Raw genomic sequence first — 24,671 nt, forward strand, 5'->3', positions numbered from 1 at the left:
TCAGGGCCAGCTATGAGAAGGCTGGGAAGAAGAAACAACTCAGCATGGGAGAAAAAAAAACATCTGCAGAATTCAATGATAAACTTCTGAAGTTTCACAGACATACTCCTGCTTGCTTTTGTAAATAACAGTGACCATGCATTTCATGTGGCTTAATATCCAGTAACATTTCACAGCTCACCAATAAAACAGGGAAGCAGACATGTGGATAAAGGAACAAAACAGATATCCAGGGAGGTAAAGTGCTCTAACAATAAGCAAGTAACTGTTCTAGCTTACTGCTAAGAGACTGACTTTTTATAAGAAGTTCCCAACTTGAGGCACATGTCCTTTTTCTTAATCAAAAGTTATAATGTAAATAAGCATTAAGATTACACCCAGGCAATGGTGAAAGCATTGAGCCATACAAGTTTGCCCAAGTAATCCACAATCTCAGTATGAACCTTCTAATCTGTAAGACCCTCACATTTTCTCATCGCATTCCCAATCAATGTCTTTTTTTTTGAAGTTGGGGAGAAGAATCAAAAAGGTGAAAATTGTGGTTACATTCAATAGCAATTAATGTTTATGTTCTAATTTCCTACTGACTGTATTTATATAGTCAGCTGTACCCCTTTTCTAGCTGATTTCAGTGATGCAACACAGACCCCAATCCTAAAAATGTCTATATATTTTACTTCTCATGGCTAACTAACTCTACAGACTTGATAAGAACTTTGGCATGTGTCTACTCAATAGGTAACATTAAATTAAATTTATTCAAGAACAAGATTTAGCTTGCTAGAAACATGTAAGAATGTGAAATTTAAATATTAAAAAAATGCTGTTTGCATCAAAGAAGCCCTAAGAATAATTAGCAAAAAGCATAAATATAAAAAAGAAACTGACACTTCAAGTTGCAAAAATATTTAAGTGATGGACAAGAAGGCACAGTAAGGGGAATAAGTCTTATTCACAGGCAAAACTAGTCAATGAAGAACCTCTTTTCTAAATTATTTAGCTTTGGATTTAGTTTTCAAACTGTTTATACAAAATACAAGGAAGCGGTTTGAATATGGTCAGCCTCAGTTTGCATGTCCAAGATATGCCTCAAATAACACAAAATCAATTTTGTAATTAATAGGAAAGGAAGGAAAGATAGCTCACTAGTAGTTTATTTCAGAACTTTTTGAAGATTAATGTCCATAGGTCATTAAATATTCTATTTAAACTCTAGAGTTGGGAAAGACTTCTGTGCCCCCGTTCCAAAATACAGATAAAACTGAGGATTTGCTTCATTGCACAGAATGTTTCTGTGTTACTACTGAAAAGCCAATTAGACACTAATTAGAAACAAACTCACCTAGTTTAGTCTGCACACCTCTTTCCAGAAATTCTGGCTAAGATAATACATTCTAAACCAAATTAATACCTTTCTTTCCTGTCCTACACTTTGCTTCTTTAATGATCTCAGAGACCTTGACTTATCACCCACTAATGAGAGCAGCTGCCAGGTTTTCACTTTCAGAGTACACACAGTGTTGTTACCTGCGTGTGGGACTCAGTTCTGCATGACACCCAGGGAGCAATTCTGACAAAAATTGTGAAAAACCATTCACACTAGACAATTAAGTTCCATGAAACCTTGGTCACAGTGATATGTGCAAGATCTTGAAGCCTCTTTTATATTTACTTGACTTTGAAACAGGAAGCTTTTAAAAAGGACCATAAAGGAGCCCTATGGGAGCAAGTTGTTCAGAGCTGTGTTTGCATAACATTATTCACACAGGGTATTTCTAACCCTAACCAGTTAATCACATCTTTAACTTGAAGCTCCTACAACTTCTACATCTATTCTCATGTACCAATGTTCCCTTAGCCAGGAAAGTGTAGAGTGATAAATATAATACCATTCCTTATGCATGATAATTACCCTTAATAGCTACAAAAGACTTTAAAACAAAAATCTGAAGGTAAGCTCTGAAATCCACAGAAAGGCACCTGTCTCTCTCTTTTTTTTTTTTTTTTTACATTTGGCCTTTGTGCTTTCACATGACAGGCTAAAAATATGTGAATATAGATCAAACATTATTGAAATAATAATGACTTAATAATGAGTTTAAGTGCTAAGTCACAAACTTGAAAAACACCACTATTAAAAGTGTTTTGTTTCAATTGTGTTATTACATGAAAGTGAAACCAATTCACATTTACCTAATGACAATTTTTACTGCACTTCTAAATGAGTAACTACCTTCAAAAATACGCTTCTCGTGGTTTTATATCAGACACAGTTTATAATTAAAAGATTAGAACAATTTGTTTGGCTTGAAAAGACATTACAAAACAGAGCACTTAAAATTACTCAACAAAATATTACAGCCAAGTATTTCAGATAGTTGAAATCACCTTTCTTGCATCATGACTAAAGACTGTCATACCTCCCAAGAAGGTCAAAAAGGGCTAACAAACCCCAAATACATAATTTTTTTTTTTTAAAGGAAAGCTGCAACTACAAAAATGGATAGAGCTGAACAGAACAAACATCTTGAAACAAATATATTATGAAGTGAGGTATGGTAGTATTGAAGTGCTACAGTGGATTTCTGCATAATCAAACTTATTTCAGCTCAACTACTTTGAAGTTTGAGATCAGCAGACTACTGACTGCTTGCTGCAGTCTTCTGTCATATGACCCTTTCTTAGATGTCCCATGGCCACAGACAAGATACATTCAATTAAGCAAAACCAACATGATCAGATATGAATGAGCATATCTGGCAATTTAGAAGGCAAACTCTTAAGTAAAAATTCAAGCACGCATCTTATTAATAATAAATAAATTTTCAGGCATTTAACATTATCAATACTTTTAAAAGAATTTAAATAATAAATGCAACTATTTTATACAGAACTGTACCATTTATTATACACACAAGTATATCAGTTCCCTTTGTTTACAAAGGCTGGTTACAGATATATGGAATGTTACAGTACCATCTTGCATAAAATTTTAGTACAATTTGTACTTCAAAAAAAGGGTGCAAAACACCAGCCTAACAAATCTGACTGAATTGAAATATTTTTAATTACATCATTAACACATACACAACAAGCTGTACATAAGCCCACTTTTCAATCACCACTTCAAGATACTGTAGCAAGTACATTAGATTATAAATGATTCCAACTATTCAGTTAAATTTATTAAAGGTTTGCACTGCTACTCATTCTGGAATCTTTGAGATATAGCCTGTATTCATGAACTGCTGAGCTCTTGTTAGTACAGTTAAAGGCAGTCAGCACTGGTTGCCAAAGTACTAATCACAAGAGATTTCCTCAGAGAAACTCCACCTGGGAACAAACGTTTTTGAATACTCTTTTTCCTTCAAGAATTAAAAAAAGAAAAAACCAACAAGTTTTATGGGGTCAAGACTCTCCATTCTGTACCTTGGATGCTGGTGGATGCATGAAGTCCTTAAAGGGAACCAGTGCCTCTTTAAGAGCAGAGCACACTTCCGAGGAGGAGCAGGTGATACATTCTACTAAAGTCGGGTACAAGGCAATAACTTGTGCCCACGTGTTAGCATCAACTGCAGTGAAGAAAAGAACAGATTGAATCTCTCATTACTGTCCAAAGTCTCACAATAAATTTCTTCATTACACAGACACTACGACATCTGTATGGGGCTCTCAGATATGATGTCAGCTTTTTGCAGGAGAGACATACTCTTTTTTTTTTTTTGTAGCAGCTGGAAGCCAGATGTAGCACCATAAAATGGTGCTGCACACCTGTGTTCCTACATCTGAGTCATCCCCTGTGTTTTGATGAGGAACTGACAAGCTGAAGGTAATACTTTTGATAAATCTGTAATACACATACATTTTTGTCCTGTTTTTCTCAGTTATTGACAGAAAACTGAATTGAATGCACGCTGCACTTTTGGAAGCTTGTCAGCTGTAAGACTTTGAGTAGAAAGAGAGGGAAAGAAAGACTACAAGTTTACCTATCCAACAGCCTTGTCCATGCTTCTAACTTGTACACCCCTTAAATGCAGAGTGCACCTAAGTGAATGTGATCCATAGCAACCTATACAGGTATCACGAGAAGAAAAAAGTACCTAGATGGGCTACATACAGTTTATAATTCTATTAAGATATTTTGTTTGTTCGTTTTTAGAAGCTCTATCTAAAAAGAGACACCACAGATTGAAGTTTTCTATTTTATTAAACATCTCTTAGCACCCTATAACTTTTAGGTATATAGAAAGATTTTCTGTTTTGTTTTTTTTTAATTTTGTTTTTGGTCTACCTGCCACCTACATATATATAGAATTACTAATCTTACAGATCATATTGAATATGAATCATACTGAATCTTACAGATCATATTTTCTTTCAAATTTTGGGAAAATTATTAGAGGAAAGAATAAATATGTCTTTTTGGTAGATAAGTTACCTTGTTTAGAACCACGTTGTTAAGCAATAACTTACCATTTTCAGGTTGGGTTTTTTTAAGTGAATCTATGAGAGTACTGACAGCTTTTAAAACAAATATGATTTCTGTTACTTGTTGCCTACAAAAGAACAAACACAAACAGTCAACTTCAAGTTTTTATCTCAAAAATCTAAGTTTTCTATGAAACTTACACAACCTTAAATACATAATGGAAAAAGCTGTAATGAAACCTACCAAAGAAAGAATACTTAGAGATTAAGGTTATAACTTTACTTTCCCACCATCATTACTGTTGTCTCAGCTAGGACAGCTTTAAATTTGATGCTGGAAACAGTAACAGCAAACACATTTCAATCTGAAAATAGTCAAGTACATTATTAACTGTAACATGAAAATATTCAATTTCCTGATTCACAATCAAAACCTTCAAAAGTAAAACTTAAGTACTTAAGTTCTCATTGTAAAGAATTTCATGGTACTTTTGTCCATTTTTTTCCTTCAAGAATAATTACTTGAATAATAATTCACAATGTTGTTGTTTGAATATTCTATCTTATTTTTCAGAAGACTCCACCTCTCATTGCAGAAACTACACATAGCTCCATTGGGGATAAAGGGAAGTCAGATTTCAGAAATATTATGCTACTTATTATGCTACAGGTATCAGAAACATTGTTTCAGTAACTGAAAATGTCACATTCCTGTTGGTCATGTAACAGCACTGAATACCACTATTACTATTTAAAGCTTTTTCAACAAAAAAATTGGTATCAAACTTTTCTTTGCAATGTCTTCCTCACAAAAATTTCCCTGACTTTAAGTTTCACCTCCACCCTCACTATATTTTTAATGATTGGGTAATATTTTGAATGCAGCCTTGAGGCCCTGGAGCAGGTCCAAAGGAGGGCAACTGGGCTGGTGAAGGGATCCAGCACAAGTCCTGTGAGGTGAGGCTGAGGGAGCTGGGGCTGTTCAGCCTGGAGAAGAGGAGGCTCAGAGGAGACCTCATCACTCTCTACAACTCCCTGAAAGGAGGGTGTAGCCAGGGGGGGGTTGGTCTCTTTTCCAAGGCATCCCTCAGCAAGACAAGAGGGCATGGTCTCAAGTTGTACCAGGGGAGGTTTAGGTTGGACATTAGAAAGAATTTCTTTACTGAGAGGGTGATCAAGCATTGGAATGGGCTGCCCAGTGAAGTGGTGGATTCTCCATCCCTGGAGATATTTAAAAAGAGACTGGATGTGGCACTCAGTGCCATGGTCTGGTAACTGCAGCGGTAGTGGATCAAGGGTTGGACTTGATGATCTCTGAGGTCCCTTCCAACCCAGCCAATTCTATGATTCTATGATTCTCATAAAGTACTGGTAATGCCTTTAATTTCCTAAAACCAACGTACATACCGTGGGAGAGGACATTTGCCACTCAATCTCTCATCTTCTATGTAGCGATGCAATACATCCTGTGACCTTTTCAAGAGCACAGAAAGTGCCATTCTAGAGATGTAGCCTTCCTGAGGAGTTGTGACTTTATTACTGAATGAAAACTGAAGCAATGTTTCAAAACACACCTTAGAAAACTCCTCTCTCATTCGAATATCTATTTCAGCTTCTGTCAAAGTAAAACATCATATTTAATTGTGCAGTGTGTATGCCAATACAGTAAATGTTGCATTTCAATCAGTTCATTATATTTTGCAAAAAGGTTATCACTCCTCCAGTATTAAAAAATATTAACAATGATAGAAAGAAATAATAAGAATGCATTCTAAGAAAAGGCAATTGTGCAATACCTGTAATAGTTCCAGAAATAAAAAATGCAACACATTCAGTTATTTATATTACCAGTATTTTATATTCAGTAACCTACCTGACATTGCTTTAATAATGAAACACAGTAAATCAATTTTAAAAATGCCAGCAACCCCAGTTCCACACTGTAAGTACTAATATTTGGTACTGTACAATCAAAATATTTTTTCTCTGTAATGGCTTATATCCAATTTTTTTCATCTTTCAAAAAAACTATAAATAGATTTTCTTAAAGGCAGAGGAGGTATTTGATTAGGTACACCATACAGTTATGATAATTTTATTTTTTAAGAACAGGATATTATGTCTGTCTTTCAACTGTCTGAAATTATTGTTAGAACTATTTCAGCTGGCACAATGCAAAGCAAACTATGTACATGGCATAAAGCAACATAAATATAATATTATATATGATATTACCCAAAGAGCAGAAAAATACTTCTGAAAAAAAATGCAAGGAATGCTTGGCAACTTCCATGAAATATAGTTTATAAAAACTGGATATCGAACAGTCTGTACTGAATACATGCCACGGAACAAAAAGTCTTTGCTAGAGTAAGTACTCTCAACATTTTTATTACTTTCTAGTAGATTTAAACACTGTATCTTTTGTCATTCAGGTACCATACCTGTAAAGGAGGATGACTGAGAATGTATTGAGCCTTTGTTGAGCATGGTCATTATCTGACCAACAAATTCCTTAGGAATGAAATTAGCATATGGCAGTATCTCTGTGCTGATTAGCTGCACCACCTGAAATAAATATATCTTTACTGGTTTTCTGAATATTAAAAGTTGTAATTCTAGTATTAAGAAGACAAACATTAAACAAGAGACACGCCTAATGAAAATGCACAAAACCTTCCAATGATAGCTTTTAAAATTTGCAGATGCATCCAAAAATTGTGGTCTTGCGTGTAACATGAAACTTGAAATAATCAACTTTTTCCCCCCACTTTCGTCAGTTTCTGAAGTAGTTACTACTCAGATTTTCACTGACATTTCAAGTATATTATTCAAATTGAATTTATGGTTTTGAAAAGAGAAGATCTAACATTAGAAATCTCCCTCTTCCTCCACTCAATTCAATAGCCTCACTATGACATTAAGACACAGATCACATGCTTACAATGTGACATCTGCAAAGTAGAACAAGTGAGCTAATTATCTAAACGAGCTTAAGGCAATGCACATGAACTGAAATGCTTCTAGCAACCCATTCAGGAACAAAGTGGGTTCAGATCTCCATAAGTGCATTAGATTTCAGAGTTCTGCTCACTGCAGACAGAACTGCTCCTGCTTTTCACCCAGAAATCTTTTTTCCCAGCTGCCACTCTGGAGAGATGGCAGGCCATCAAACCCACTTATATTTCCATGTTTTCTCTGCACCTCCTTTTCCTTTTTATCCCTAAATCCCTGACTTGCTGCACATCTTTGTCCTGGAGTGAAAGGCAACCGGGCCCAATCATCAACATCTCTTACTTATTTTTTGGCCTTATTTATCCAACCAAACACAATACCTTTTACAGTTACAGTGGTCTCTGTATTACATAAGGAAGACATCATTTCATCATTTACACACAAGCTTTTCAATACTAAGAACACATCTGGAGGGCAACAACATCATTGCTGACTGAACACCCCCACCTCAACACAGAAAGGACTCCAGGTTTAATTGTCAGCTTCCTCCAGGGTTTACAATTACCCAGGTAATTGTTTGGCAAAAACATTGTAAGAAACAATTAGAACACAGGTCAGGAGGCAGAAACACATCTGGTTTAGCCACTCTATGCTGATTTGAACCTCAGTGGACAAGAAGTAGTTTTTGGCACGCTGCTTGCTACTTCTTGTGTTACTCAGAAGCAGCCAAATTCAGAGCCTTTGAATTTCCTGTCTTGTTTTCAGTATCAGAGAAAAAATAAGAAATAGGTAACCTTTGAAAAAGAATTATTTCAGACCTAAATGCAATCTCTGAATGTCACTACCTTTTTATGTTCAACAGTGTATTTTTTTATAGTCTCCTTACCTCAACATCAATACTCTCATTCTTCTGAAATTCTTGAATTGAGAGATTATCAGGAGGTGTACTAAAAAGAAGCATACTACATTATACTTTTAAATTCACAACATGTGTAAGAAGGTAAGTATGGGAAAATGCATTACATTTAAAGTTATTAGGTGCATCAGGTTGGTACTAGTATATGACACTTATTAACATTTTAGAATAAATCTTCTGGATAATGATGGTAAAAATGATTCAAAGGGAAAAAAGAAGTAAAACACTAAAATTGAAGAGTTACAACTTATGGACCTGATTAAGGAATCACATCACCAACACCATTTTTCATATACATCTCAAAGTCATCTCTTGTCTTGTATGTGCAAAAGTCACAATATCTGGAGGACTCTATGAAGGTATCATGATGGGATCACAGTTTATTATGCTTTAGACTTTGCAAGGTAAGAGACTTGATATTCAACTGTGCACCTGTAAATTACTTAATTTTTAAAAAAATTACATTTACTTTTGCATTAATGAAACATCTTTTAATTAATGTGATATTATTTTCTTTTCCCTTGATAACTGAAATTATATTTGCTTTCTTTCTTAATTTGTTTTATGAAGAGTCAAACCCATTTTACAAACAATAAAGAAATTCAGAACTTTCTGCAGTTGTATATAAAAACTAATTTACAGATGATATGTCCAGAAGTGATTGAACCCTGAAAATTACCCAATACTTTACAAGATCCTACATTACCCTGCTCGTAAATTTGGAAACCTTGTACCATTTGACTGAAAATCTTATGCCAACCATCAGTCATGCAGTTTTCTCTGAAGGTTTCACTCATTTATTGAGTCATTCCTTGTACTGACTAGGCTATCTATCCAGTGAATTCATATTCCTTTCCTTTGCTGTATTTTGCTTCTGCTGAGTTACTGGGCCAAGTTCCTCATCAGGACAGAAAGAGTAAAGGCCTCCTATTTACACAGCAACCACTTCACCTGATGTGTCTGCATCAGTATTTAGTTTGTTTTAGATATGGGCATTTCAAGTTAAGACTTTTAGGCATCCTGTGTTTAACCTTGGTTGATGTCTGGTCTTAAGAGTGCCCAGAACTGCAGTGCACTTTGTTTCCAGTGAAACTAAACTACATTCCAAGTTCTTATAGATGACTGGATTACAGGAAGGCAGACCAGAGCTATCCTGAAACAGAACATCTCAAGTGAGCACTCAGCAGGTGCTGGGACCTCAGGTTCTGCCTCACAGATCTGCTTCTACTGTACTTAAGGAAAAAAAAAAAACATGAAAAAAGATACATCACTCTGCCATACCTTGCTTATAATCTCATAATCATAGGATTGCCAGCCAAAATCTACAAATTCAACATATAATTAGCAAAATTAAATTATAAGAAGAAAATTCAATTGTGAGCCAGTGACAACCTCTGGTACAAGAACTTTCTGAGCTACATAAATTGGGAAGCTGAAGGATCATAAAATGAAAATATCACTATGTGGTCACCTTGTACTCTTCCTTTAGGTATTCCACTAATCCAACAGAAACAGCAGACAGTTCTAGGTATGTGTCTGTTCTAACCTAGTTTACACTGTTACTAATTCTTCTGACATGGTACAGGAGCTGTCATGCCTATGTCCCTCTGAAATTTAAAGCCAGCTGCAAAACCCACTGGATTGCAGGTTCGGTTTCTTCATAATGTCCAACTTGTCTGAAGGTAGTGTTACCAGAATGAATGGAATAACCACGAGCATTAACAACAAAAATCGAGGGACAAGGCACTAATATCTAAGGTCAACAGAATTTCATACATTATCTTGTTTTCCCATAATTTTATTTTTTTTGCCTTTTTAAAATAACTATATAAACATCTTTAAGCTAAAGAACAGTTTGGAAATTTGACCACTTGAATGGAATGACTGGAAATACTGGAATCAGGATTGCCTGTGGTACTTCACCTTCCTGCTATTGTGTATGCTTGTGTGTTGCAATGCATCTTTAATTAGACACTATTTTCTTCCTTTTATTTTTTTTTTTTTTTTCCTCCAGAGAAGCCATCTGATTAAGTACACAGGATGATCACTGCTGAGAAGGAAGGAAAATGATAGGGTCAACCTGCCACAACATTCCCTGCCTAATTTATGGCAGAACAGGCAGATGCAAGGAAAAGAGAGCTTTGGATGAACAAAGAACCAAGCTGTTCTGTAAGCAGAGGAATCAATACAGTACCGTAGTGAGGAGCAGACTGGCATCCTTTGGCTTCTTTCCAAACTCCCTCCCCAGCCCCCAGCTTTTCCTCCAGACCACGTCCCTCCCCAGGAAACAAGAGGCACGGGGTGGGTAGTTCAGAACTAAGCACCACGTGCTCGCTGGCTCGGCAGCTGCCAAACGTCCGACTGTGGACCTGTGCCAGCCTTGTCCTCATCAGGGTGCTCCTCTGGCCATGTCTTGGCCATTCCACTGCCAGTTTTCATGAAAGGTTTAAGAATTTTGCAGGCTTCTAAATCTCAAACCGGATCAGTTTAGGTAACAGGTTTGGTGTCCCCCCTCTACCCATGCTCCCATATGATGCTGACCAAGTCAAGTAAAATTTTTCCAAGTAAAGCTTTTTTCCCCCCCGATCTTCTGAGCGCTTAACATGAGACACCTGAAGTTCAGTCTGCACACCTACAGCAAATTTTCAGTTTTGACAATTATTACAGCAGGCACCAACATACATTTATTTTTCAAGCAGGAATCTTCCCTTCCTCAAATGGATTTTATATAGAATCACAGAATATCTCAAGTTAGAAGGGACCCATAAGGATCATCAAGTTTAACTCCCTGCTTCTCACAGGAACTACCTAAAACACCTGTAACCCTCATAGTTCTCAGCTGGCATTGTAACACTACCATGAAAAGACTTTATTGTTCTATCCTGTTTCATAAAAAGGCCAAGATCTTAGTGTAATGGCCCTGAGCTCACTCATAGGCCTTAACTGTCCTGACTTTCCATAGATAACTTCACTGTTGTCTCTAAAACACTCCAGTGTTACGTGTATGACTAGAAAAAACCCAAAGAAGGAAATATGAAACACTGTATTAGTGGCTTGTGTTTTAGGCAGTCAGGAGTTTTGGAGTTAGATGTTGAAAATAAAATTTAAAGTTGTTGTTCAGACAGTACCTTTTGTAACATAAAGAAGTTAACTATATAAACCCTAAAATAGTAATGTAACCTTTTATGATGCACACGAATGCAGGTCATGTTGAAATCCATGGGAAGCTTTCATTCTGACACTTCCTAATTTACAACTGGCTGCTTTTCTGAGCAGAGCTTTACTTCGAAGAGCTGTTAAGACCTTTCTGTCCTCATCCATATCTGCCACCTGCTACAGAGGATGCTACATACTTGTCCTACGTAAAGAGATCTTCATAATTAAGGTGTCTATATAAAGCATCTTTCTAAGGGCCAAAAGCTTGACTAGTCTGATGCAATAAAGCCAAACTGTACCAAAGGGTCAAGAGACAGAGAAGGTAAGAAGCAAAGCAGACTGTTGCTATGTGCCAGATTTCCTAGGTACAGAGCTCCCAGCTGCTGCCAGTGTCTAGGGAGGGCTTTAGAGACCAGCAACAAAGAGCTAACAGCCACCCAGAGTCCTGCTGGGCACAGCAGCACTCTCCTCTCAAGCATCATTGTGGAGAGTTCTGATTTAATTCCCTCATGTGGGCACAGACTTCTGCTCTAGTAAATTATATATACCCACGTTTGTTGAATTTTATTTTATATAATGGATTGACATGCTTCCATGAAAGCCTCTGGGAAAGAAGAATGTTGTGAAATAATAAACAGACCACGCTCTTACTAGAAGAAAATTTTGTGTAAACTAGTTACACAAAATTTATTAATTTTAAAATTAATTTTAAATTTTTAAATTAATTTTTAAATGCTGTTTTTCACTTATAATAAAAATCAAGATTACTGAGTTTCCTCAGCTGTAGCTTGCTTTAAAAACAAACAAAAAACCAAAACCAAACAAGCAAAAACCAAAAAACCGCAAACCAAAAAACGAAAGGTGAAGCTTATTGCTTGGAAGCTGTTAATTCTGTATGACAGTAACATTTTCCTTTTTCATTTACCTGAGCTCTTTTGGCTATATTTGAAATTTCTTGATGTACTAAGCTGCAGAGACCATTTCTGCTGTGCTCTGTACTATTTAAACATCAATGAATATCTTCTCTCAGGCCCACAGCTGCCTTGAAAACTTGTTGCTGTCCAAGAGAAAGAGGTAAGACCATGCAGAGGAGGTTCACTATTTTAAACACAGATATATTCAGAGCTTTCATTTCAGGGTTCTAAGCACAGTGACCTCTTGCAATGCCAACTCTGTTTCACTGGTGCAAGCAGTACTACATTATCCCCACACGTGGTTTCTAGGACCACAGTGATTAGAATAATTATAAGACAGATTAGAGAAACGTTTAAAATGTTGATCAAAGATGCAGAATGTCAGCGAACAGTTTTATCTTTCTACTCTATTCTCAGCCAGGCTGTATTGGAGAATGTGCATACAAAAAATGAAAGAATATGCACTAGGATATTTTAATGAACAAAGCTAAAGGGAATTGCAGAATGATAGGAATTGGAAGGGACTTTTGGAGGTCATCTAGTCCAACTCTGCTGCAAAAGCACGTTCACCTAAAGCAAGCTGCACAGGATCACATCCAGGAAGGTTTGGAATATCACCAGAGAAGACACCACAACCTCCCTGGGCAGCTTGTTCCAGTGTTCCCTCACCCTCAGAGTAAAGAAGTTTTTCCTCATGTTTAGGTGGAACTTCCTATGGTCAAGTTTGTGCCCATTACCTCTTGTTCTGTCACTGGGCACCACTGGGAAGAGTCTGGCCCCTGTCCACTTGACACTCACCCTCTAGTTATTTATAAGCATCAGTAAGATCCCCTCTCAGTCTTCTCTTTGCTAAACAGACTCAGGTCTCTCAGCCTTTTGTCATAAAAGATGCTCCTGTCCCCAAATCAACTTCATAGCACTCCACCAGACTCTCCAGTAGTTTCTTGTCTTTCCTGTACTGAGGAGCCCAGAACCAGACAGAGTATTTCAGATGTGGTCTCACTAGGGCAGGGTAGAGGGGGAAAATAACCTTCCCTTGACCTACTGACCACACTCTTCCTACTTCACCCCAGGACACCACTTCTGGCCTTCTTGGCCACAGGGCACATTGTTAGCTTAGTTAACTTGTCTGCTAGGATTTCCAGGTCATTCTCCACAGAGCTGCTTTCTAGTATGTTAATTCCTCACCTGTACTGGTGCATGGGGTTATTCCTCCTCATGTGCAGGACCCTACACTTGTCTTTGTTGAACTTCATTAGGTTCCTCTCCACACAGCTCTCCAGGTTGTCCAGGTCCCACTGAATGGCAGCTCAGCCTTCTGGGCTGTCAGCATCAGCACAAACTTGCTGTGGGTACACTCTGTCCCTTCATCCAGACCATTGATTAATATGTTGAACAAGACTGGACCCAGTACTAGTCTCTGGGGAGTCTCTGATTTCCAAATTCTTCCTGCTCCTGAACCTTTTCAGTCTATGTTGGTCTTCAGCAGCACAGCCTGATCTGCACACTTCTGCACCTGACTTAAAAAAAACCCTGTCCTGCATGGCATATTTAGAAGTTGGAAAGCCATCAGGGATGGCTGACTCATAGTGGCAGTAAGCCAGAGTTATGGTCAGCAGGGTCACTAAACCCAAGTTTACTGGTCACTAATCTATAACTAAGATCACAGGGCATTCACATCTTCTCATCTGTGGCTTGGTTAATTGATTTTGGTGATACAGACAAAAATCCAAGTATTACCAAAAGTTGGAAAAATATGCAACTCATTGTTAATATAAATGTATCAGGGAACACACTGGTAAACAGCTTTGATACCACCTAGCTGGCTTAAAATAAAGGATCAACATGGACAGTTGAAAAGAACAGTACATTCCCATTGCCTTCTCCGATTCACCTGAAGCCTGACACACACCCCAACTTAGTGATAAGTTTCAGCTGCTAGTTTCAAAACACTGCTATGATTAACAGATTTTCTATTAGAACTATAACAAAGAAAAATAAAAGAATGCAGTAAATCTGAAAATTCTGAATTCAATCTCAGTAGAAATGGAACAACTACAAACATCAGAGACCGAGTATATTGCAATTACAGTCCTTTAAAAGACACAATTTAGAAAATTCTAACATGAAAGGGACAGGTTTTTCAAGTCTTGTTTCACAGCATCTTGCACAGAAGTGCAGAAGGACTTAACCAAAGGAAATGAGAAGAGAATTACCTCAATGTGGAGAACTTCCACACCTATCTCTAGAGCCCTCCCTGCATCACAATGAGAGGCAGACTTCAGAAGCATAGTGGGGAGGAGGAAGAGGATGAAGAAGAAATCACTTCTGCTACTAATTCTCCTGACTACTGGCATGAGGCAGATGTATTCCCTACATAGCCTTAACTTTTTTTAGGACCACAAGGCTCAGACTGATAGAGGGAACAGAAAAGCTATTTTTCCTAAAGCTACTAACAGACAGAGCTCTAACTGTAAGAGAATCATGCACTTGGCAACACAAGCTACTATTCAGAAAAAAAGATGGACATCAGGGAAAAAAAAAAACCCAAAACCAAGCCCAAACCAGATGTTCAATATCCATACAATGTATAGCTATATAAGCAAAAATAATCTGCTCATGACAAGCTAGGAAAGAGTAATGCTAATGGCTATTAATTAAAATAAAGGGAGAAATTATCCTGTTGTAGCCATATGGTTCTATAAGCCACCAGCCTATTTTTAATATTTTACTTTTTTTTTTTTTTAACCTTAAAAGCTTGTAAGTGAGAGAACAGAAAAGTTTCATAGAGCTTTTCTGAGAACATCTTTAATTCTGATGAAAATGCTGATCCCTGAAAAATATTTTGTGGATAAAATTATAGAATGCATTCTGATCTCTAAACAGGCAATACCAGATGTAAGTGAAGATAGACAAGTTTTAGGGCATCATAAATATTCACAGAAGCACTATTTTTCCTTTACCTCCAGGGTAAAGGAAATGCCCAACTATGACAGCTGGCAAAAGCTATTAAAATGAATGGCAACAGCAATTTTTTCTTGCAAGCAAGATGTTTCTAAGGTTGAAACAACTTTTCATGAAAGTATAAGTCACTCACTGTAAATTAAGAAAAAAAAGACAACATATTTGCACAAAAAGGTCATTCAGATGATAGTGGATTACCATGAATTACACTGAAGATCTGTGATAATCTTCCTGCTCTGGATTTAGGAATGATTAATACCCAAAAACTGTAGCTGTGTCAGTTTGGGTCATCTGAAAACATGCAATATGGTTATGTTTAATCTGTTTGTAGATATTTAGGAATAATTCACTTACAGCAAATATAACTCTGTATTCCCTAAGTAACTTCTAAATTAAAATACATTCTACTACAATAACCTGAAAAATCTTCATTTTCATCTTCTAAACCCAACAATGATACTGATTATGGGGTGTGAGCTGATCTGGACTGCCTGTCTCAGAATGGAAGCAGGACTACTAACTGCATCTGAAAACAAAGCCAAATAAAATGCTGCAAAATTAAAAAATTTAAAAAATTTAAATTAAAAAAACAGCAAAGCATCAAACTAAAAACTTCAATCATTAAAGTGTTTTGTATGTAGTGTTGATGAGCTATTTTATTTTCATGTCCTCCTATTTAAAAATATTTCTTTGGAGTAAATGCAAAACCAAAAGAAAGCCTTTTCATTCAATTGTCATGAAAACCTACTGATGAAATTCCAAATGTGTTCATTATTACACAACTAATGGATGTCTATAAAATTAAGTTTCACTGGTATCTACTTTGTGTAGATTTGGGGCAAGCTGCTATTTATTCCTCATTAGCAAATGCAGCTGCATTTGGTGGCTGATTTTTGTGTTTGAAAACTGTACACACACGCACAGACAGATTAGTGTTAGGTATAGAAGAACCCTACTGTTTTCTATTAAAAAGCAAGAGTAATTTGTTGCTGAAATAGCATACACAGAGAAAATCAGGGCATTAAATTCTTCATATTCCATGTTCTCTATTAATCTGCAACACTGCTAGATATGCAATCTTCTACAATGCCTGATCTTCCTTCCAGTAAAAGGTTTCCTTTATGCCTAACCTAGGAAACCTTTGCTGTACTAAAATCCATATTTACTCATTCTCAAGAGACAATAAAAAAATCTTCTCTGGAGCAACCTTTTACCATATTCTGAGGACCTACCATGTCTTCCTAATGATATATTCTTTTGACTGAACAAACTAATAGTTGTCTAAGTCTTTGAAAGTTATTATTTTTCACAGTGTTCCATTACTGAGATACGATGCATATATATTGAGAGATATTGAGAGAATGCATATACTTGCCTTTCTATCTAGTGATCAGCCTGATTATTTAGCTACACTTTTCACAAAGTATTACAAATAAAATATAGTTATTAATTAAGATGCAGTCAATTTATTTGAGGTAGAAACAAATGCAAGGTAACTATAGGTGTCTAAGTGAACAGCAATGTAAAAAATAACTTCCCAAAAGTCATAGTAAGTGGAATATTTCAAGACAGAACTCAAGAGAAATATATATAGTTAATGGTGTTCACTTTACCAGAATTGCAAAAATAACATTTAATAATTTATTTGAGTTAAAAAAAAAATAATAATTGAGTACACATCAGTAATTCTTTTTAAAAGAAAATGTCCTTGGGAGACCATACGGAATTCCTTGGCCTGGTCATAAAGGCCTTGTATTCCTTGTATTCAGATGTCATTTGAGCTCTTTCTTGCTAATGTTTCACCTTTTTAATTAAGTTTATTCTACTACTTTCTAAACTTGCTTTTCTGAAGTATACAGATAGCAAATACCTCTAAATATCAGGACAATTTTACTGAACTTTACTAACCACTTACTAAACGTACAAATATTTTACAGGGTTTTGTCTTGTTTTGATTTTTTGGTGCTTTTAATTGTATTTACCTTTTGGTGAATAAAAAGTCCTCAAAAGTATTTGCTAGCTCTGGCCACATGCTGTCGAATTTTCCAGAAGATGCATGTTGCCTTGCAACAGGTAGTCCAATAGATAGAACTTTGAGAAGAGAGGAAACAGCAAGCTTCCATGTGCTTTCAGAAGGACAGGAATATTTCAGACTAAGAGGTATTCTGAGTGTCTGCAAAACAAAAGTCAAACCAAACTTTTTCCTAATCTGCAGAAGCTGAACAGTATCCATAAACCACAAAGTTTAAAGGAAAAAGAGCTAGTGAAATTGTAAGATAAATGCTGCAATACAATAAAAATGTATAGCAGATGACAACACAGCATATTTTACATTTTTTAAATACAAAGACTCACAATTTTAAGCATAAGCTTATTACATTCAGAGCACATGCAGGACAAACTTTCACCTTAATAATGTTCTGAAGCACTTTCTCTGTTACCACAGCTTTATGGCAAGCTGTCTTTTGGTATAAGTCCACAACAACTTCCAGTGATCTCTCAGCAAATGGCACGTAATTCAACGCTACCCATTCCGCCTAGGAAAACAAATTTGTGAATTACTGAACTACAAGTGAAAAATACATTAATTAAGGAACAGAAAATGTATGTTTTGCATTGAACTCTCAGTTTAATGCATGCAAGGTTTGCTAAGAATATGGTCCAAGCAACAGAACTGCAAATACAACGTAGTCCGACTATGAAAATGTACTCTACATTGAAGTAAAGTACATTTAAGTAGGAGAAATATTGCAGTCTAGGCAAGACAACTACATTAGGACAATCTTTAAGGAAATTTAACTCACCGGTGCAAATAGTTGTATCTAGTGTGATTCCATTGTGTTGCAGGACAAATAGAATAAGAAGAATTAATACATACATAATCGTTACCTCTTTGATTACAGTGAATCAGATGCTCATGCTCATTGAACAGCAGAGTACACAGATAAAGAGATTGAGTATGTCCCATTTCTCTACAGCACGTGCAATTAAAAAATTTGCAGCTTGAGGGAATTTTCTCCATTTAAAATCACCGTGTTTTTTATTAAATTTGGTATCACATGTAGGGCAAGTCATTTCAGGTTAATTCACTGGACAAAGTCAGACACATTCACCATGTCTGGCATCCAGGCAAGACTTGTTCTACCAGAAGGGATACAAAGTATAGAAGCAAAGGAGAATTTGAAGGGAGTAAACAAAGATAAAAGCATGTAAAAAGGTACTAATGAATTAACTTATTACTCGACATGCACAGCAAAGTTTCTATAGACAGAATAAACTAATCTTGCTCAACAACCTATATCTGAAGCTGAACTGGGTTCACCAGCCAAGTCAAACAAGCAAGATTTGTAATTAATTACCTGATTATACTTTGCATTTGCAATGTGCTTTGTTTCCAGCTGCCCATACTGTGGAGGCTTGCAGGAAAATTCTACAAAGGCCAACAGCTGGTCAAAGATTGCAGGATACATTATCTGCATACTCTCTGAGCCCACACATATAGCCTATACAAAAAGAAAAAAATACAAAAGCTTAATATATCTCTTGAGCTTCCACATTCAAACATCTGCACCAGTACAAAGAACTTCTAATGAAAAATTCTCATATGAGACTACACAAGAGTCATTCTGTATAAAAGACAGTGTATAGTTCTAACTCCTTAGGGAAAATAACTGTTTTTATTTTATTAAAGTAAACTAAATGGCAAAATACCCAGGCATATATGGTTTAGTAAATACAGATCTCTCATTTCATTCAATAAAACCAATTTCTTTACAAACACTGCTCTGGCATGACAGCAAATTATAACTCCTCTAGAACTGCCTGTTGATCCCAGCCACAGCTTCTTTATGTTCTCCTTCATGGAACATTTAGATCTCAGAAGTAATTTGATACAAGATTTGTCCTAAGTAGTTAAGATTGTGTCTTCCAGAATACAACATAGATAAACATTATATGATTTTGGTACAGCTGAAACTCATGATCGTGCTTTAAAATTGAAAACATTTTAGGAAGGGTGTACTTAGAAGATGTCAATGAAATACCATGTTGTCATAGACTAATGATTTCCTGTTGCAATATAAATCCTGAGGCAATCTTAGGCCTTTTATTTCCAAAGCCAGATACAACAATTTTATGAAGCTTCTCCAATTATTTTCTGTCATTTTAAATGTCTTGCTTTTCCTCCCACAGTATCTCCTCTCAAAGCTTCAAGAAACAGCCTATTTATTGCTCCACAAAAAGACCTTGGGCTTTTCCTGTCATTTTTCTCTGAGAAGGAAGCAAACCCCTTTTCCATTAAGCACAGACAATCCATGCTGAGCTGTGGCTGAACTCACTCCAGGTGCCAACAGCTCTGAAGCTGTTTGAGTGCAGCCCCCACACTGGGGCTGTGTCACAAGCTGTGGAAATTTTTGGGCTAGCAAATATCCTGAGCTTCCAGCCATGAGAGGGAGCAAGCCAACAGGGGCCACAGGCACTGTCATCATTAGATAACCCTAAGCCCTAGATGCATCTCCAGGCAATCTACAACCTGCAGCAGAGCAATCCATGAATCATCAATAGCCTTTCCCATTTCCTCAGCTTCCTGCGATTAAAAATCACACAGAAGCACAGAAAGTTAGGGGTTGGAAGGGACCTCCAAAGATCACTGAGTCCAACCCCCCTGCCAGAGCAGGGTCACCTACAGGAGGTCACATAGGAACAAATCCAGGTGGGTTTTGAATGTCTTCAAGGAAGGAGACTCCACAACTTCCCTGGGCAGCCTGATGCAGGGCTCTGTCACCCTCACAGGGATAAAGCTTTTTCTTGTATATACACAGAACCTCCTATGATCAAGTTTGCACGGCACATCTAATACTCTAAAAGCTTATTCAGTGTCTGAATACAGTGCAGCACTCCTAAAAATCCATACTTCTTTTCTGGTGCTCAAGTTCAAGACTGTACTGAGCTGTGAAAAAGCTTTGAGAGTACTCACCCCTGTGTGTGGAAGACCAAAAGGTTAAATGCTGATCAAAACGTATTCATCACCATGTAAAACAATTTCAACTGATAAGCTGCTAAAGTCACTGCACTAAATTTTAACTGGTTAATGCAAGATCACAAAGAGAGCACCCACAACCACCTGGATAGCTTTTCCACAGATGCAACATACTTGAACAGATGCAACTTACATTACATTATAGACTCTTAACATCTATAATGGTAAAACTTAGTACATTAGTGATTCACTGCACAACAGATTTTGTATTACTGTTATTGTTACTATTATTGTTATTATAACTAGCTTCAGGATCAGTGGAAAAGAGTTTCAGATGCTACTTTTTCTGTACTGGTGAACAAAAGCAATGACTACTTCCTATTTGAAGCTTGTGCATGAGTAGCTTCTTATTCCTCAAATTTATGAAACATTTAAGATTTTTATTTTAGAAATAGAAGCATTTTCTATCCAGTCTGCTTGGGTATTTCCAGCTCTAAAAATTCTTCATATAATGTTAAAAAAGGGGAGGATTAGGTCACCTACTTCTGAAAATTCACCTAACTAGAATTGCTTTTACACCAATGGTTTTCTATGGAAGTGTACAAATCACTCAAAAATAGCCTAGCAAAGTGGTGAAGGATGTAGAAGGATGCTGAAGGCATATTTAAGAGCTGCTTATAAAACAGAGTAGTATTTCCTGCATTAAGTGTGCTTATTTACATACTTAAGAGACACATTTAAGTCAAAGAGTAACTGTCAGGCAACAGCAATACACAAACTCTAAAATAAAATACTCTGCAGTATGTCATTTGTTGTAAAAACTGACACACTACTATAGTTAGAGAAATTCATGCTTTAAAACACTCTGGTACTAACCTTCACATTTTTTAATAGTTCAGATTTATCTAACAACTCCCAGCACCACTGTTGTCACAGACTTCTGGGTTTTTTCACAGCTCCCCATAGCTAATCCTCTATCATCTCTGCCAGAGTACGTAAATTCAGCCTTGAGTTTACCACACTCATAGCTCAAGAGGATTGTCCCCATACTGCCTGCTGAGGCAGAATTAAATTTTATCTTATGCTCAAGTAAGTATCTGTGCTCCTCTGCCTGATGAGCCAGCTGGCTCACTGCAGACTTGACCCAGAGTCAGGGTAGGGAGGCACTGAAAATAATCAGAGAATTGGGGCTGGAGTACTAACTTTAGCTGAGCCACAATGATGAGGCAGGCACTTAGACTGCAGCAAAGACTAGAAAACAAGTTCTACAGAGGAATAAAAAGAAAACTAAGAACAAAACAAAGGGTATAAAATGGACTCAAGACACAGAAGTCTGAAAGGAGAACCAAGGCTCTCTTCCAGTCCTATGTTCTTGAGTTGCAGTGTCCTTTGCTAGTGTAATCACATCATAAAATCTTTTATTAAAACAGTCAGGGGCTCAGTCTTAAAATCTCCAAGGTTTTTTCATGGTATTTGAATTACAAGGTTGTTCCAGAACTTCTTAGAAAATCAGAACTAATCCAAAATCTAATCCAAATAACAAACCAATCCAGTAGTACAAACATATAGGAAGATTTTGTTTAAAACGATATGGCAAGTATTTACATATTCTTTAACTGCTCCACTAGGTTCTGTATGTACTCCTGAGAGTATTAATTAATTTCAAATATTATCAAATTATCAAAGAGTAATTGATTTCAGCAGAGGAAGATGTGGCCTCCAGCAAAACCACCTGACAGATGCCCTTTGCTCCATATCAGCACTCGCTGGCTGCCTTATCATGTGAACCACGATCTATAGCCAAGAGCAGCATGATCATGAGACTTCACAAAAATTACTATGTCCAAATGTACTTCAACTTTTTCTTGCGACTTCAGTGCTGTTCTGTTAGTAATGTAACTATGCATGTGGTAGGAGGTACTGTGGAAACTGAGGTTCCTAAGACATCCTATCTAAGTCTCTGCTTGCAAAGGCTTGAACTGCCATGCTAACCATTTCCACTGGGAAAGGGAGGATGTCTCTGTTTCTCATGGGGAGTTATTGCTTTTTTTTTTATGGTTTAAGGAAACTTCACCTTAAACAGTTTAGCATCTTGAGAAGAACAAGAGTACAAAAATATGTGCAGCTTTTCCTCACGTTAAAAACTCTGGTAACCAGTTCTCTGAAAAGCGCTAATGCCTGCAGCCTTTGGGAGCTAAGACTATCTGGGTAAGGAGGCTGGCAAAGAAACAAAAATCTGAGAGATGTATATATGGAGTGATTAAATGGGCAGAAGAGAACTTGGGAAAGGCTGAGCTGCTGCTGAAGTATACAAAAGGGTCAAGGCTGACTGGAAAAGGATCAAAATTTAGTCGATATGACTGGTGTCAAAACTTCACGTTAGTTATATCCCCCCCCCCCAAAACTGAGATTTAACAACATCTAATCTTGTATCTCTGTTCTCAAAATACATTCCTTAAAATTTGTTAAACTCATGAACTAAAGGAATGACTGCTGCAAGATAATGTTTCTGCCTTGTTGTGGTGGTTAAGATAAGACAACACACAATATGCAAAAAGAAAAGATGCTTATTAAGTAGGCACCATGTGTTCTATAAGCTGAGGCAGGATCCTGCCTAACAGGAGGAAGGAAAATAATAAATTAGTATGATCACATAGTTAAGCAAAGCAGTCATAACATGAAAGCCCAAAGAGAATGAAGTTAAGTTACATGGATAGTTTCAATTCTGGCATTTCCTAAGTAGTTTTTTTTTGGGGGGGAAATTGGGTTGTGGAGGATTTTTTTTTTGTTTTTCTTTTTTTAAAGCAGTTGCTTAATAAAAATGTATGATCTCATTCACTATCAACTTTTCAATAAGTAAGTTTTTTGAACGAACAATCTATTTCACAACTCCAGAAAGAAACAAGCAATACTTTTTTTTCTCATTTTTTAACTATCCTAGAAAAAGATACCCTAATTTGTTGTTTACAGATTCACCTGCATGAAGAGGGCTCTTTGAAGATGAGTTCTATAGTAAGAATTTTTTAAGCAGAGATGCAGCATTTTCCTTGAACAACTCGTTTGCAACAGGCAGGAAGTTAGGTGCTCTGCCAGACACTGTTTCATATATTTTGCACAACTTTGTTTATGGCAGTATCTGGACAACATAAGGAATACTGCTAGGGAGACTACTCACCCAATTCTTGAGTACAGGTCCTTGTAACAGTACAATACTGTAATATTAGATAGACAAGTAAATGGCTACAAACACAGTACTACACTTAAGGTATGTCTGCCATCAAGATAAAGTACATTTCATAAAGATTACACCATTCTTTTCAATGCAGAGCACCTGGATTGCACCAGGAATGGAGATCTGATTGCTCTACCACTGTGCAATTAAAAACAACTTTTTCAAATCATACTTAAGTCACCACACTATCATTCTGAGAACTGTGACACGGTGTAGTTTACCTTTCAACATGCATTTGAAGTCACATTATTACCTTTTGTAAAACATCTAAAGCTGTAAGCACCGCTTCCTGTAAACTTGTCAAAACTGCTTCAGTGTAAGATGGAAGGATGAAAGGGGAAGCATCAGAACTGATTGGAACTGAAACAGCACCATGCAAAATGACACCCAGCTTCTGGAGATCATCCATGCTGAAACCAGTTTTGATGTGTTGGTAAAGAGCTGGGAATATTTGAATTAAAGCTGTAAGAAAAGGCTGGCTGGGAATGAAAGTCAATTTATCACAAGTAACTGGAGGCCTTGTACTTTCTGAACCAATCCTATACCAGCTGTTCCAGGCTGCCCACCAAAGATTCAAATCTTCAATCTCATCTGCTATTACAGGGGGTTCAGATCCATTGTATCTTCCTATTCTTTCTCCTATGGAGTCAGTTCTCATGAATGATCTGCCAAGGCTGGTGGCAGTTGTTGTCCCTACCACCACAGGTACAGAAACATTGATAGCAGGTGGTGTGTCAGGCTTCTCTGAGTCTCGGACAGGGGAAACAATTTGTAAGATCTCCTGGAAGCTTTTCAGAGCAGCCAAGGAAACTTCATTATTCTTGCTGAGTGCTGCTGATTGGATGTGATCAAGAAGAACATCCCAGGCTTGGGAAAAGTCTCCTGTTTAGGGGGAAAAAAAAAAAAAAATCAACTTGGAACTGGCTTCCTATTGCCTTTCCCACCCATCCTTTCTCTAAAAAGCTGTTCATGTATTTGTTACTCTAATACTGAGAAATTTCATGAGGTTAGGTGATGGCTTGAATGACTTTCAGAATACCTCAGTTCAACCATAACCAGAAAGAATAATGTGATTGAGAAACATACAAATATGAAGAATGAAACAATGTCCATGTCAAATTTGCTAAC

General features: G+C 36.8%; 1 protein-coding gene across 9 annotated transcripts in view; it reads right to left on the reverse strand.

Moving 5' to 3' along the window:
• Positions 1-2,256: 2,256 nt before the first annotated feature.
• The window catches only part of MON2 (MON2 homolog, regulator of endosome-to-Golgi trafficking), a 67,840-nt gene continuing 45,425 nt past the window's right edge, over positions 2,257-24,671 (reverse strand). For 2 of the 9 annotated variants that reach the window (XM_071733508.1, XM_071733510.1), the window contains 10 exons: positions 23,797-24,425; positions 18,693-18,836; positions 18,138-18,155; positions 17,742-17,870; positions 17,316-17,506; positions 8,270-8,330; positions 6,873-6,996; positions 5,836-6,043; positions 4,474-4,556; positions 2,257-3,572 (listed from right to left, as the gene is read on the reverse strand). In XM_071733508.1, coding sequence (XP_071589609.1) covers positions 3,409-3,572; positions 4,474-4,556; positions 5,836-6,043; positions 6,873-6,996; positions 8,270-8,330; positions 17,316-17,506; positions 17,742-17,870; positions 18,138-18,155; positions 18,693-18,836; positions 23,797-24,425 — 1,751 coding nt within the window. In that variant the 3' untranslated portion in view covers positions 2,257-3,408. Of the gene's footprint in view, positions 3,573-4,473; positions 4,557-5,835; positions 6,044-6,872; positions 6,997-8,269; positions 8,331-12,299; positions 12,513-17,315; positions 17,507-17,741; positions 17,871-18,137; positions 18,156-18,257; positions 18,475-18,692; positions 18,837-23,796; positions 24,426-24,671 lie in introns of those variants that run through there. The other 7 variants (XM_071733509.1, XM_071733511.1, XR_011723901.1 and 4 more) reach the window with 6 other exon arrangements.

This window comes from Heliangelus exortis, chromosome 1 (assembly GCF_036169615.1).
Source record: "Heliangelus exortis chromosome 1, bHelExo1.hap1, whole genome shotgun sequence".
In the NCBI taxonomy this organism is placed as follows: domain Eukaryota; kingdom Metazoa; phylum Chordata; class Aves; order Apodiformes; family Trochilidae; genus Heliangelus; species Heliangelus exortis.